General features: G+C 44.1%; 1 protein-coding gene across 11 annotated transcripts in view; it reads right to left on the bottom strand.

The window, feature by feature from the left end:
• The window catches only part of TRAK1 (trafficking kinesin protein 1), a 239,844-nt gene that overhangs the window by 51,710 nt on the left and 170,952 nt on the right, over positions 1 to 17,182 (bottom strand). For all 11 annotated transcript variants that reach the window (XM_069730123.1, XM_069730122.1, XM_069730118.1 and 8 more), the window contains 2 exons: positions 10,385 to 10,461; positions 4,231 to 4,347 (listed from right to left, as the gene is read on the bottom strand). In XM_069730123.1, coding sequence (XP_069586224.1) covers positions 4,231 to 4,347; positions 10,385 to 10,435 — 168 coding nt within the window. In that variant the 5' untranslated portion in view covers positions 10,436 to 10,461. The remainder of the gene's footprint in view (positions 1 to 4,230; positions 4,348 to 10,384; positions 10,462 to 17,182) is intronic.

A 17,182-nucleotide genomic window follows, 5' to 3' on the forward strand; every position in this document is an offset into this window, starting at 1 on the left:
CAGCGGCTCAGTATTGGGGTATCAGGGGCATTAATATGGACACATACGGCAGCAGCGGCTCAGTATTGGGGAATCAGGGGCAGTAATAGGGACACATACAGCAGCAGCGGCTCAGTATTGGGGCATCAGGTGCAGTAATAGGGACATATACGGCGGCAGCAGCAGCAGCTCAGTATTGGGGTATCAGGTGCAGTAATAGGGTCACATACGGCAGCAGCGGCTCAGTATTGGGGCATCAGGTGCAGTAATAGGGACACATACGGCAGCAGCTGCTCAGTATTGGGGTATCAGGTGCAGTAATAGGGACACATACGGCAGCAGCGGCTCAGTATTGGGGCATCAGGTGCAGTAATAGGGACACATACGGCAGCAGCGGCTCAGTATTGGGGTATCAGGTGCAGTAATAGCGACACATACGGCAGCAGCTGCTCAGTATTGGGGTATGTGTCCCTATTACTGCACCTGATACCCCAATACTGAGCCGCTGCTGCCGTATGTGTCCCTATTACTGCACCTGATGCCCCAATACTGAGCCGTTGCTGCCGTATCAGGTGCAGTAATAGGGACACATACGGCAGCAGCGGCTCAGTAATGGGGTATCAGGTGCAGTAATAGGGACACATATGGCAGCAGCGGCTCAGTATTGGGGTATCAGGTGCAGTAATAGGGACACATACGGCAGCAGCGGCTCAGTATTGGGGTATCAGGTGCAGTAATAGGGACACATACGGCAGCAGCGGCTCAGTAATGGGGTATCAGGTGCAGTAATAGGGACACATATGGCAGCAGCGGCTCAGTATTGGGGTATCAGGTGCAGTAATAGGGACACATACGGCAGCAGCGGCTCAGTAATGGGGTATCAGGGGCAGTAATAGGGACACATACGGCAGCAGCAGCTCAGTATTGGGGTATCAGGTGCAGTAATAGGGACACATACGGCAGCAGCGGCTCAGTATTGGGGTATCAGGTGCAGTAATAGGGACACATACGGCAGCAGCGGCTCAGTAATGGGGTATCAGGTGCAGTAATAGGGACACATATGGCAGCAGCGGCTCAGTATTGGGGTATCAGGTGCAGTAATAGGGACACATACGGCAGCAGCGGCTCAGTAATGGGGTATCAGGGGCAGTAATAGGGTCACATACGGCAGCAGCAGCTCAGTATTGGGGTATCAGGTGCAGTAATAGGGACACATACGGCAGTAGCGGCTCAGTAATGGGGTATCAGAAGGATGAGAAGTTTGTGTAGGTTGGGAAAAGATGGGAACAGTGCAAGAAGTGTGAGAAGTCATATGTCTTTGTTGTAATCCCTGCAGCAGAGTTCTGGTTGGAAGAAGTGGTCATGTTGATCTTGGCCAGATGGGTAAAATGGGAAAATAGAACGACTCCATCAGAAAAAATGTCAGCTGTACAACACCATCTATAGCTGTACTGTAATCTCATATGTTCTGCAGCATTGGGATCCACCATTATATGGTCACCAAATGGCAGCAATACCAGTGTTGGTCTTTGTATAGAGATTTTTCTTTAGTAACAGTGAGGTCATCTGCTGAGGTTCTCCTACATCCAACTTAGAAGTTTCCCCCCCAGAACCAAACCCCCAGCTACGCCTCTGCTCATTGCCTGTTCAGTGTATAAATTATTTTTCACCAGACAACACCTTTAAGCAACAAACTTAACATTGTATGAACAGTATAGGCAATGTCTCATTCCAATGAATTGCAATGCACAACTTTTCTTTGAAAGAACTATAGCACATGAATGTATAAATAGTTTGGGGTGCTCTGCAGACAGATTCCCTTTTAAGTCTCCCCATCACCTCCTGAGGAGAATCCACCGCCTTTCCTGCAAAATCCCCCTCTACCTCTCCCAATGACCCCCACCTGCTGACCCAGAAATCCTAAGAAATCCTGAACAGTTGGCACCTACAGTATGTAAAAAAAGATATTCCAATTTCAGCCAAGGAATTGTATTTTGTGTATAAAAAAAAAAGATATTCATTTTTCTTTATATACTCCATCAATTCCTCTATATACTCTCCTTGTAGACATTCAATAGGAACTTTAATTATTTACATCTGTCCTAGTCATGTGATGGTCACACCGGTGAATAACTCCTTACAAACCAGTTATTAGCCAATAGCACACATGTGGGCATGTCACATGACCAGGACAGATCATTAATAAATGTTTCTATTGAATGACTGCAGAGATTTTTTAAACCTGGGAAGAACAAACTGGGTTGGAGTATAATCCACATATCTAAACAAAAAATAAATAAGAACTGGAAACCATTGTTGTGCCACGTTGTATGAATATGATCGGTATAAAAATAGAAGTGGCTAATGATGACATGGTCAAATATTATAAAATGTTGCTGACATTTATTCTTAATTATTTTGATATCATAAAGGGCCCACGCCTATTTGATAACTAGGCACCTAGTGACTGTTGCTCCCTCAGTTATTTCAATACAGGAGATAAAGGAATAAAGGCAGACATTGTGACTGTACTAATCATCACGGTGATCATTAGAATAAAAAGGTGATAAGGCGAAGTGTGTAAGGTCCAGTAGGTGAGACGTGGAAGATATGGGAGCTGTATATGGTACAGCAAAGACCAGACCACATAATGGACTGTAGAAGTCACAGCAGTCTTCCTATTATACAATGTGTATTCAAGAAATTCAGGAATGTGAGTGGGACAAAAAACAAACAAAAAACATCATCGATAGACAGCCAACAATTGCATTCAGTGCTTCAGTATTAGAAAGGTTGTAGGGCTCTGTAGATTTCAGCACTAAACGGGTAGTCCGGTGCTTTAATATTGAAGGCTTATCCGTATGATAGGTCATCAATACCAGATCGGTATCGGTAACAGCCCCGCTTGCCGATCAGCTAGTTCCGATGCTGGATGTGATCAGTTGGGGAGTGGAACACTATGTGAATAAAAAAAAAACAACAGCTTTTTAATGTACATGGGGGAATTTATCAATAATGACATTTCATATGGTTGATTACAGGGTTCTACCAAGTTTAGGCACCCTTGGGATAGGGTATGACTTCCCAATCATTGGGGGGGTCTGACCGCTTGAACCCCAAAGATCCCAAGAACCATTGCTGTGAGGAGTCCCATGTGATTGGTGCAATGGTTGGTCATGCGCATCTCTGGGAAATTACTCTTTATCCTACTTATAGGGGATAACTCAAAACTTTGTACAACTTTTTTAAGGAGCCACAAATGTATTAAGAGCAGTACAACTTTTATAAATTTGGCATATTTTTGGTTTGTCTATACACCAGAAAATGAAATCTGTGCCACTAAAAAGCTGCAATTTGGGACAGATTTTTGTCATACATTATAGCAGATCTGGTAAGCAGTAGTCATCAAAAAGACAACTTTTATATGCAAACACTGCTAGAGCCAAAGTTTTTACTTTTTTATGTCAGGGAATGATACATTTCCTCCTTAGGCTACTTTCACACTGGCGTTTTTTGCCAGACGTCGTAATGCGTCGTTTATGGCAAAAAACGCATCCTGCAAAGTTGTTTGCAGGATGCGTTTTTGCCCCATAGATTAACATTAGCGACGCATTGCGACGCTTTGCCACACGTCGCAACCGTCGTGCGACGGTTGTGCCGTGTTGTGGCGGACTGCCAGGAGCAAAAAACGTTAAATGTAACGTTTTTTGCTCCTGATGGACCGGTTTTTCCGACCGCACATGCGTGGCTGGAACTCCGCCCCCACCTCCCCGCACCTCACAATGGGGCAGCGGATGCGCCGGAGAAATGCATCCGCTGCACCCGTTGTGCAGTGCATCAAACGCTAGCGTCGGAATCTCTGCCCGACGCATTGGGACGGGGAGATTCCGACGATAGTGTAAAAGTAGCCTAAGTGTGTTCACTCTTTTCCATTTTTTCAATTCACTTTGCAGTCAGTAAATGGTAATTTTCTTGCTAATATCCTGCAGAATTGTGTGATTTAGATATGATCAGATTTAGGCCCCTAAATGCAAACCTTGAAAAAGCAATCTTGAGGCACAGAAAAAAAAAGCAATAGTATCCCAACTTATTACACAGTAATGTGTTGCATATTAACCCCATTATCTACACACTCAGCCGCACAAGTAACATGGATCCAATTCGTCAGGACTATATGCACATATACAACCAATATAACCATAGAATGACAATCCGTGGTCAGAAGTCAGACTTCTGAAGTGCAGATTTTACCTCTTCTCTGATGTGCTCTACTTGCTCTTCTAAGTACTCGTTCCTTTCAGTAAGGGTCTTATTCTTCTTTAACAATGACTGGCCAATACGAGCAGCTAATTCTAGATCCCGTTCTTTCTGCAAAAAGTGGAGAAAAATGTTAAAATAAGGAATATCTCTAAACACATGTAACATAAAACAAAGTCGGAAGATCTGGTTACTATCCCCAGAGTGGGGGTGTATGAAAAGATAGTGGTATAACAGGAATTATTGAATTTGCGGTACCCCAAGATCATGTTTTAGCCAATATGTCAAACATCTAGATTAGACAAGCTTGTAACCTCTGTGCTTAAAGGGGTTGTCCAGGTTTGGCACAGAAGTTTGCAGTCACTGATTTGTGAATCCTCACATTGCGCACAGCGTGTGCTGTCAGGATTCTCCAGTTAGTGCAGACTTTCATGCCAAACCTGGACAAACCCTATAATCTCTGCCATACACAGAACAGCACACCAAAAGCCACATTCCTGATTTCATCCCTTAGTTAGCACAAAAGATGAAGCAACAGCAGTATGGAGGAAATTATAAAGCAGTAATGAGCAGAGTAGATGTGAATCCTGCTTTTAGTTGAATTAAATGGAACGTGTCAGCTGATTCATGCTGCCCAAACCACGTGCAGCATGAATTAGAGCCCGGCTACATGTTTGCAGTTCACGCATATTTTACAGTCCAGAGAAAATATAGCTAGAAGATTCGGGGTAGTGTATTGTCTCAAGTTATGGCCAGATAGTCTAACTATACTTTCTCTAAAACGTAAAATCTATAATATAACGGTAGGAGCGTGACTCTGTCCGAAGCCTTCATAGACTGCGCAAGCACGACGCTCCTAGCGTTAGATTATAGACACAGTGTCCGTATTCAAGAAAAAAAGGCGCCGGAAAGCGCAGACTGCGAAATCGGTGTCACAATCCCGCCCATATCACTTAGTTTACACCCCACAGTGTCCCCACGCCCCCTGATTCCGGCCCATAAATGTCCCCCTGCTCCCGAAATCAGGGAGCGTGGGGACACGGTGGACACGATCCCGCCTTCATGATGTTGCAGCAGATCATGCCACAGCAATTACTTACGCCCCCTGATTATGGCGCATGAATGTCGCCCTGCTCCTGGAATCAGCGCCTGTGCAGTCCGTGCTTTCCGGCGCCATTTTCTTGAATACATACTACAGTGTGTCTTCCAGAAAATGGCATAGGAAAGCGCGGACTGCGCAGGCGCCGATTCAGGGAGCAAGGGGGACATTTATGGGCTGGAATCAGGGGCCGTGGGGACACTGTGGACACGATCCCGCCCTCATGATGTTAATTACATACATCTGAAGAGTCACTGCTGTGCGGACTGCGCAGGCGTTGATTACTTAGTCACAATCCCACCCTCTCATGATGTCGTGGCATTTCCGCCAACATTAATGATTTTGTTACAGATATCAGGAGCATGTGTAAGAATATCTACACTATACAATACATCAGCAAAGCTACCAAGTAACTTTCTAAAGAATATACAACACGTCTGTGGAGCAAGGCAGCCACTTTTGACTCAATCCCGCCAGAGTGTCTGTTGCCATCACTGATTAAAACGGGGGCGCAAGATGGGAGCAGCACATGACAGGATGGGGACCATATACCAATATAAATGCTCGCCACACAGGCGTAGAACAGGTTCAATAGCTAGTATAATATAAGGAAGCAGGGGAAGAAGCTGGCCGATGGCAGTATCAGACTAGTCTGGTCTGCAGTTATGGTTTCCGTCTGGGTCATCTAATTATATTTTCTGTGAAACAGACAGAAACCCTGTCTCCAGTATTATTTCCCTACTCATCAGCAGCACTAGCGCTCTGCCCATCCTCTATGGACTGGCATTCATAAGCTGTGAAAAACATGTAAAAATTTGTGGGAGGGTTGGAGCCACATCTCATGAATGGTCTCCATGCTACAACAGATATCCAGGATTTCTTAATACCGTAAGTGCCGAAATAAGCAAAGTGCGCAATACAGCACTGGAATCATGGTCTCAGTCACCTTCTTATGCTGCCCTCGGATAGCACAGCATAAGGATCGAGGGAACAGAATAAGAACAGATTTTCATTAAGTCTCACTTGAGCGACCTCAAACACCAGAAGCCACAATTTGGTTGCTCTATATCCCATTGCAGCAGGATGTGCTATTATACTTGCAGATGGAAATCACAAGATACAATTTCATTGTTTGCCATTGATAGAACCACAGAGACACACAACCTGACAGTATTATTTTTGTGAATTACTCCACTAACTGGTGAAGTAATACCTAATTGTCTCATTCCAATGTCACTAGTGCTGAGCGAGTGTACTCGTTGCTTGGGGGTCCTCCGAGTATTTATGACTGCTCGGAGATTTAGTTTTCATCCCAGCAGCTGAATGATTTACAGCAATTAGCCAGGTTGAGTACATGTGGGGGTTGCCTGGTTGCTAGGGAATCCCCACATGTAATCAAGCTGGCTAGTAGCTGTAAATCATTCAGCTGCCGTGATGAAAACTAAATCTCCGAGCACTAAAAAATACTCGGAGGACCCCCGAGCAATGAGTACACTCGCTCATCACTAACTGCCACCAATTGGTGCTTAGGACTACAGACAGCCATGTATCGTTGGACACCGAATTTATACAGATCGTTTAAATAAAGGCACAGTATATTACGCGGCTTTCCGTATAAAGCAAGTCACTGTCCTCTGTGTCACAAGGGTATAGTCGTGAGCTAGGACCTACTGTACTCCACATCACAAAAAACATCCAGTTCAAATCTAAAGCAACGTCAGCGTGTCGGGACCAAATACGCAGTTTGCTTAAGATTAAATGCACAGGAATTTCAGCGCATTGAAAACAACTACGCTCGTCTCCCAATCTGATCACTGCACATTGTACCAATACTCAGATAAAAATGGAGTCTGGAGCCCTGATTTATTCAAATACATTTTCTTGAATTAGGCAAAGTTGTGTAAACAAATGTCATTAATTGTACCTGTTGTGTGCACATGACAGATAATCTCTTGCCATTAGGACTTGCTTTATTCACCAGTTCTCTCCTTTACAGACTCTCTCGCAAATTTTCTGTAGCCACTGTGCTAGTAGCTGAATACTAGTTGCAACATTGTTTTCCATATACAGCCAACACAGATGTATACTTATTCTGTGACCGACACAGACAGCTGCATCCAAGACATTACACATCAGTACTGAGCTGTGTGGCTGTGAATCCTGTACTGAAGTGAAATACCTTTGTTAGATGTTGCAGCTCGCTTTGCTTGTGTTTGCCTGGTCTCTCACTGTGCTGTGTGCCCCTGCTCCATAGAGTTCGATAAAAGCCACAAACATATACCTTGTTGTGCTGACAGTCCATTGTGCTTTGACCAAGATGGATTTGACCTATTTTCCTGAGTGGAATGAGGAGTTTGGGAGACAGGGGGAAGTGGAACAAGTGGCTCATAAGCGGAGAAAGATGCAAATTTCTTGAATAGGATTTCAACGTTTCTCATATACAATTGTACTGTTGATTTATGCAAATTTTGTTAAAGTAACAGAGGCCATTGAAGTCTGTTATACACTATAAGGCCGGAGTCACACTACCGTAGAATATGGCTGAATGCTATGCGATAAAACAACACATAGCACTCGGCCCAGTGTTACTCAATGGTGCAAAACCTACATCTGAGATTATTTTCTCATGCCGAATTGGCATGCGAGAGCAATGGCATCATGCTGCGATTGGCACAGAGACTCAGCCGAGTCTTGGCTCACTCGCACCCATATAAGTCTATGCGTGTGAGTGACACAGCGCACAGCACTCAAATATCATCCGAGTGCAGTGCGATATACGCCGACAGCAGAGATGGTGAAATTACTTTTTCTGCCTCCTCCGAAGCTGTGCTCCGATCCTCACTGTGCGAGAGCAGGAGCCGAGGGTCATTAGAATATCGCATCCAACGTGATACGCTAGTGTGACTCCAGCCTTAGTCTTTGTTCACACTTATTGTTTCATTTCCTTCCCATTCTTTTGCTCCAATATAGAAAAGGAGAACGGTAGTTCCAGAACGAGAGACCCAATAGTTCCTGATGACTCCATAGGCTCTGCTGGACAAAACAGCTGCATGCTGTGCTTTTAAGTCTTATCGTCAGCAGAATTTTTGATGGAGCCTTTAATGGAGGTGTGAGCAGAGCCTTATTGGTACTAGAACACACAATTAAGAGGTGAAGGGTTTTTTAAAAAAAATATCAACCATTAATTGCCAATAAATAGAATGAAACAAAAACAGTCTTGCAAAATCGGGTCACTCCAGCTGAAGCAAAAACGTGAAAATGTATAAGATGTTGTGTGACTTGCAGCTACGGAAGTACATGGCAATTTATGGAAATCGGGAGCCATCAATGTGTATGTTGTGTTTGTATTGCAGCCCAACAGAAGAGAATTGAATTCGACTCATCACTAATAACATCCTAAAGCACATCACATAGCGGATAGCACTGATCATTAGAATAAGCCGCATGAATGAACCTTCACCAGATAGCCGGTAAGGGCCATGTAGAGTCCGAGCGCCGGTCTTATTTAGAACCGCCAATGTGAATTAGAAGCTTTAGCTGTTGGTCTGAACATACCCTTAGGGAAGCGAGAGCAGGGGGCAGAGGACTCTCTGGCAAACAATAAAACGTTGCATTTCTAAAGTTGCCATATACAGAGGGAATGAGAACCGCTCGTTATATTGGGATTGATCGATAGCGTGTATAATGGTGTCCCAAAGCTTCGCCCATACTTCCAGGCGCTGGAGAGCAAAAAAGCACAAATAGTGTCTTACCAAAAATAAAAGGCAAGAATTCCATAATGGATCTGCTAACCTGGTGAAGGTTTGTTATCACAACAATACAAAGGCATGAGATTACATCTGCTGCAGGTCCACAGGTCATCCATATAATGGATAAAGGAAAAAACGTGGATGGTCCACGCTGCAGTAGATATCAGTGTATCCGGGATCTCAATACGTAATTGCGGTTTTATTTATCGACGTGTATCGAAATTTACATACTACTTCCTCAGGATATAATAACATATCCCGAGTACAAAGGATGAAAACTTCGAAACGCGTCACTAAAACGGCAATTACATACCTGTGTATCCTGGATCTCAATATCTACTGATCGGCAGTGAGGAACATCTACGTTTGTTCCTTTATCCAAAGCTTCCCTGATGGCAGAAGAAAAAGGAATGTACTTTCCCGATTTCAACATGCCTGACCGCTACTACGTCCTACTATAGTTATGGAAAAATTGTGACCCTAAATGAATTGTATGGTAGTGGTGTGAACTGCAGACTCACAACGCGAGAATAACATAGTCTCAATTTATAATCCACAGAATAAAAATACCCCATTAATCATAATAAGGGTCATATTAGGTTTTCATTACCGTAATTATTCTTTTGGGGCAGGGAAGTATGATCCTTTTCCAATCTGAAGCGCCTGCCAGCTACATGTCTTACTCAAAATGAACACAAAGCCGCCTTTAGGCCATGAGTAGAATGCTACACAATATCTGTTGTGAAGGTGCAAAAATGGAGACCGGGTCTCTCGAAAAGGCAATCCCGAAATGTGACATTTTAGTCAATTCACGTGACCTTCATCAAACATCAGACTGCAGAAGATGGAACAACACAAGGAGTAAGAGAGCTACAAGTTATGGGAGCTACGCTGGACATATAGAAGGGACTGAACTGATTTCCCATGGAAAATACATTTTGATAACTTAATGGAAGCCTGTAAAATAAAAAAGGAAAGACTGCAGGGGGGATGGCTTGGGTGTAGGAAAAAGTGGAGAGTCACGGAGAAGCCAGGAAAGATTTGAATCAGAGCAATAGGTCATCAGTAAAGTGAATAAGACAAACTCCATGATTTGGGATAAACATCTGGGAAAAGAAGGATTGGACATGCTGACTTTCAACATGCCCTATACTTCGGGTCACCAAGTGGTAAGATCCAATATCCAACAATGAATCTCAAATTCTGTGTTTTCACTATAAAATAAGATTATCATTCATACCGAGAGAATCGTCACATTCATTGCATATTTTACTCTATGGCGTGGATTGTCTGCACTTACCTCTTCTAGTAGACGTGTAACAGCATCTATATCATTGTAGGTTTTAGTCATCTGGCCCACTCGTTCTGCACATAAAACTGCAAACAGAAAAAGTAAAACTATCAGTACAATGAACAGTATACACTAATATATACACTGTACTATTATCTGTATAGAACCTTATCACACATGAGATTTCACGGTAAACAAACTTGTCCTAAACAATAATTGATACAAGATTTGGGACAAGATACTGTAAGAGCCGTCAATAGAGTGAGAACACATCAAACTGGGACACTGATGTGTTAGCCACTGAGCCAGTGTCATGTATACTCGCTAATCGCTCTGGACAGATGGCTTGGCATAATGAGAAGGCTGCATGTACCGAGCCAACTGAAGACCGACACTCCGCTTAGCTCATCAATGACTCCGAACACTAAATAACCCACAGTGGAAAATGTCTCGGTGTATCCTACAGGCAAAATGTCTAAGTCCCGTGACAATCAAGATACATTTACCAATGTACAATCTGATAAACAGGAAAATTGAAGTGTGGTTTGCAGAAACTAATAATTACAATACTCCAATTTCACACTTATACTGGAACATGGATGTATCGACAATATTTCACAAAAAGTTGTAAATACTAAAGATAATGAGTTGAGAAAAAAACAAATGTATCTTTATAAGAGGCTGCTGAGAGGGAAGAGCATATAGCCCAGCCAGCATCAGCCCTGGCCGCTATTCTCAATGGGGCCGTTCCCCCCACGTGCCATACGAGAAGACCATTCATATTGGCAGCGATATTTCCAGCTGCTTCATACAATAGCCAGAGAAAGAATCATAACTGAGCAATGGAGGTTCTGTGTGACCCACAGTACAGTGCAGGAAATGCTACATATCAACCATTAGATACAGAACACTAAACGTATGACTGGATAGGAGTAATAGTGCATGGGGTAACCTTACTGCTCCCCCGACCCCCACAGTAGGTCTCAACAAAATTACATCCCCCATGCTTCAAAACGGCAGCAAGCATTCTAGTAAGTGACACATCGCTGGAATCAGCGTCTCTGACCTTACACTGTGCTGCTCACAGATAGGGGGTGGGGCCAAAACCTGCTGACAAATTCTGTTTAACAAACAATTGTTAGACTGGGTTTAGATGACCATATAAATATATCTTTAATAGTGATGAGCGAATATACTCGTTACTTGAGATTTCTCGAGCACGCTCAGGGGTCCTCCGAGTATTTTTTAGTGCTCGGAGATTTAGTTTTCATCGCCGCAGCTGAATGATTTACATCTCTTAGCCAGCTTGATTACATGTGGGGATTTCCTAGCAACCAGGCAACCACCACATGTACTTATGCTGGCTAACAGATGTAAATCATTCAGCTGCGGCAAGAAAACAATCTCCGAGCACTAAAAAATACTTGGAGGACCACCGAGCGTGCTCGAGAAATCTCGAGTAACGAGTATACTCGCTCATCACTAATCTTTAGTGTATGTGCACACGTTGCAGATTCTCTGCGGATCCGCAATTGATTTACAGTACAATGTAAATCAATGAGAAAAAAAAAATGCTGTGCACACTTTGCGGAAAATCCGCTGCGGAAACGCGGTTTAAAAGAAGTAGCATGTCACTTCTTTTTTGTGAATCTGCAGCGTTTTTGTACCCATTCCATTATAGAAAACCGCAGCAAATCCGCAAGAGAACCGCAGCAAAAACGCTCAAAAAACGCTGCGGAACTGCAGGTGCGTTTTCTGCCAGGTGAGGCAGAATCTGCACCAGAAATTCCTAAGCCTAATCCGCAACGTGTGCACATAGCCTTATGGTGGACATGCCTGGCTCAGTGCGCAGATTCGCCGTCCTCTCCCACAGTGGAGGGACCCGGAGCTTTTATATTGCATGCATTATTCTTGTACGTACAGCACTAGAATAAATGCACACCATCGCTCCATGAGATAAATCAGCCATGTGTAGAGGCACACTGGCTACAACATTATTCACTTGTGAATCTCATAGTTCTTCTGATTCGCCATGTCATTACCCCATGCTCAGGGCATTGCAGTAGTTTAGGTATCCATGGTTATGACCAGTCATACAGTGACAGACAGCTCTTAGTGGTCGCAGCCATGGATGCACAAGTTACTGCAATGCCGGGCATATGGGGTCAATCTGAAGAACTAAACTACATTTCTAATTTTACGTACTTGCTTATATTAATATTACATCTACTACATATTGGGATATAATATTGAAGATGGGAATACCCCTTTAAGGAAAGATGATCTACAACAGAAGTCCCCAACTCCAGTCCTCAAGGCCCACCAACAGGTCATGTTTTCAGGATTTCCTTAGTCTTGCCCAGGTAATAATTGCATCACCTGTGCAATGCAAAGGAAATCCTGAAAACATGACCTGTTGGTGGGCCTTGAGGACTGGAGTTGGGGACCACTAATCTACAACACTCATTTTACAATGACACACTGATAAGATAAAAGCACTGTAGCTCCATTGATAGGAGTTCTTGATTTTATTGGTGGACTTTTCGTTACCATAACAGTAACTATACCCCAGACACCAACCTCACTCAGCACTTCTGTACTACTGTACTTTCATTATTGAAGGGTTTTTTTTTTATGCCAAATGATTGCTAAAGAAAGCTATACCCCACCCCCATCCACCAAGCATGATCCCCTTCAGCGCCAGCTCCGTCGATATTGCTGCAAGAGGTCATAACAGATCGTGACCACTGAAGTCAATTTTTGGACTTCGGGATGATGCCAAAGTGGACAGGATGAGACTGCTGAGCTCAGTGATTGGCTGCAGCGGTCATCACCTGTGGTTGCAATGTCACAGCTGCAGCCATTTTAACAAGGACCAGGTGTCGCAGTGGGGAGCCGTTGATCCCCTTTACTGATCCAAGTTTACCTACATTTGATATTTTTATATACCACAAACATTTGCCATTAAAATTTTTATTTAAACTAGAAAACCCTTTTAACTATAGCAACATTAGTTTTGAATGAGTAAGTACAACCGGCCTATTAATATGCAGGATGATTAATAGGTAAAAAATAACATGAGATGAGATAAAGACCTATATATAGCAAAAGGGAACAGCCCAAGGCATCAGCCTAATGGATAAAACGTCTGTTCACACCCATAGAGTATGTACACATGTACTATCTGGGGGGCAGCCGGGTCACTTACAGTAGCTGCAGCACTGCAATAAGTGGGATTTAATAAGATCCTATTCACACAACTCAACCAGAAATTATTTTTCGGGTGCGAGTCCCACACCACCCTTTTATAACAGCAGCATGCGTAGTCCTAACTGGCGTCACGGCACTACAGAATATTTGTTTTGGCCGATAATTAGAAACATCCTATAAAAACTACACAATTATACATGTTATTACAAGACATTACCTACTAAAGAAAACATGCAGAAACATAATACATTTACATGGTAAAACAGTGTAGCTCAGCCTCATTCACTTCAATGGAGCTGAGCTACAATAACAGACAGAAACCAAGCACAACAAAAAATTTTTTTTTTTTTTTTTTTTTAATTCTACGCAACTATTCTGAATATAAAAGTGTATTCCAGCAAGAAATATTTATTCTACCAAAAAAAAAAAAAAAAAAAAAACGACCATAGGTATAGTTTGTATGGATCACAGAGGAGCGTGCACACTGCCACTCCATGCAAACTGTAGGTAAATTATAGAAACTGCACGGCGAGAGAGATCAATGGGGTTCAGTGGATAGGCGGGATCGCTTCTCGCTGAAATACCCCTTTAAAAGGTGATTTTTATGTTACAGTTTCCCTGGGTTACATCTGATAAAATCCAAGCCGGTGTTACAGAATAGGAGAGTGCACCGGATGATCATCTCATTCCAGGCGGATTTAGTTTTTAGCCTATTTTCAGGCAGATGCCCATGGATTCATTTACTTAACGCAAAAGACTATCAGCAACTAACATTTGCTTTCTTAATTCAATAGCCCTATACAGCGCCAGAGCGAGAGGGGACATTATGGCCATGTCCCTACAATAGCAGGATCAAAAATGAAGCCAAAGAGGTGCAGCACTGTGGTTCCTGCAGTGTTTGGGCCACAGTTTCCATGTGAACATCACAATGTGCTCATGAGACAGCAAACAAGCAGGCGACCTTACGAGGAACCTTATAAAGCCTGGTGTGCTCCTACTCTTCATTATGCTCGCTAAACTGAGAGCTCGGACCAGGCTATGGAAACATTGAGCTTAGAAAGTGAAACACACCAGAACCAAATAAGAAAGAAGCCACAAGGGCAACAACAAACATTACTGTGCATGAGACAAAGATTACAATGTGTGCCCTGTACAAAAGGGCAAAGATCAGGAGGCTTTATATAGATAAGGTCTGGTCAATGTTAGTGATCAAGGGTTCATGTAAAGCAGGGGTTCCCAACCACTTCTGGAACGAGGACCCCATGATCATGATGAAGCCAATCCCAAGTAGTTCTTCGGGAATAGAAAAAAAAAATATGCAAGGAAACGAAATGTAAAAAAAACCCCTAAATATTTTTATTAAAAAAATCAACAAAACACAGTAGTTTTGTCTAAGGAGGTAATCCTGATACTATAAAAACGACCGCTAGGACAGGGGCCTGTGAGCATGCACAGTAGGAAGCGCCTCCCCCTTAATGTGTAGGAAGATGTCTATCTAATTGTGGAGATACAAGGGTGTTGAGAGGCCACACTGCTGTCTATTAGATCTATCTTATTTACTACTGGAGATAAGAGGGGTGCCGAGATAAGCGGCCACTCACACTGCTGTCCACCCTGACTTTCTGATCCAACGCTGGAGATGCCAGGGGCGCTGAGATAAGAGGAGGCTTCTCACACTGCTGTCCACCCTGTGTGATCTACTACTGGAGATGCCAGGGGTACTGAGATAGGAGGAGGCTTCTCACACTGCTGTCCACCCTGTGTGATCTACTACTGGAGATGCCAGTGGTACGGAGATAGGAGGAGGCTTCTCACACTGCTGTCCACCCTGTGTGATCTACTACTGGAGATGCCAGGGGTACTGAGATAGGAGGAGGCTTCTCACACTGCTGTCCACCCTGTGTGATCTACTACTGGAGATGCCAGGGGTACTGAGATAGGAGGAGGCTTCTCACACTGCTGTCCACCCTGTGTGATCTACTACTGGATATATCAGGGGTGCTGAGATAAGAGGAGGCGTCTCACACTGCTGTCCAACCTGTGTGATCTAATACTGGAGATACCAGGGGTACTGAGCTAGAGGAGGCTTCTCACACTGCTGTCCACCCTGTCACCTACTACTGGAGACACCAGGGGTACTGAGATAGTAGGAGGCTTCTCACACTGCTTTCTACCCTGTGTGATCTACTACTAGAGATACCAGGGGTGCTGAGATAAGAGGAGGCGTCTCACACTACTTTCTATCCTGTGTGATCTAATACTAGAGATGCCAGGGGTACTGAGATAGGAGGAGGCTTCTCACACTGCTGTCCACCCTGTGTGATCTAATACGGAGATACCAGGGGTACTGAGATAAGAGGAGGCTTCTCACACTGCTGTCCACCCTGTCACCTACTACTGGAGATACTATGGGTACTGAGATAGGAGGAGGCTTCTCACACTGCTGTCCACCCTGTGTGATCTAATACTGGAGATGCCAGGGGTGCTGAGATAGGAGGAGGCTTCTCACACTGCTGTCCACCCTGTCACCTACTACTGGAGATACCAGGGATACTGAGATAGGAGGAGACTACTCACACTGCTTTCTACCCTGTGACCTACAGTACTACTGGAGATGCCATGGGTGCTGAGATAAGAGGAGGCTTCTCACACTGCTGTCCACCCTGTGTGATCTACTGCTGGAGATGCCAGGGGTGCTGACATAAGAGGAGGCTTCTCACACTGCTGTCTATCCTGTCACCTACTACTGGAGATACCAGGGGTACTGAGTTAAGAGGAGGCTTCTCACACTGCTGTCCACCCTGTCACCTACTATTTCTACCCTGTGACCTACTACTGGAGATGCCAGGGGTGCTGACATAAGAGGAGGCGTCTCACACTGCTGACCACCCTGTGTGATCTAATACTGGAGATACCAGGTGTGCCGAGTAGTGACCAGTGAACGTGCTCGGATAACATCTTATCCTAGCACGCTTGGGTGTTATCCAAGTATCTTAGGCGTGCTCGTATATTATGTTCAGAGTCCCTTTGGCTGCATGATTTGCGTCTGTTAGGCTATGTTCACATTTGCATTGTTGGGCGTTGCATCGGCGACGCAACGCACAACGCATGCAAAGCGCATGCAAAAACGCATTGTTTTGTGACGCATGCGATCATTTTTGGCCGCAAAAAAAAATGCAACATGCAGCGACCTCTGCGCCCTGACGCTTGCGCCAAAAATGACGCATGCGTCACAAAACGCAAGACAACGCATGTCCATGCACCCCCATGTTAAATATAGGGGAGCATGAGTCGCTATGCGTCGCCGAACCTGCGCCCGACGCAACGCAAATGTGAACGTAGCCTTAGACAGCCTGAACACAGGAGAGGAATGCCTGTTTGTTAAGCAATCCCCACATGTGTTGAGGCTGTCATGCAGCCGAAGGGACTCTGAACATAATATAGGAGCACGCCTAAGATACTCAGATAACACCCAAGCGTGCTAGGATAAGACGTTATCCGAGCAGGTTCACTCATCACTAGTGGAGAGGAGACCAAGCTCGTACTGCTGTCCAAGCTATCTGATTTAATACTAAAGATACCAGAAGCGCCAAGGTA

Source organism: Ranitomeya imitator, chromosome 6 (assembly GCF_032444005.1).
Source record: "Ranitomeya imitator isolate aRanImi1 chromosome 6, aRanImi1.pri, whole genome shotgun sequence".
Lineage (NCBI taxonomy): Eukaryota > Metazoa > Chordata > Amphibia > Anura > Dendrobatidae > Ranitomeya > Ranitomeya imitator.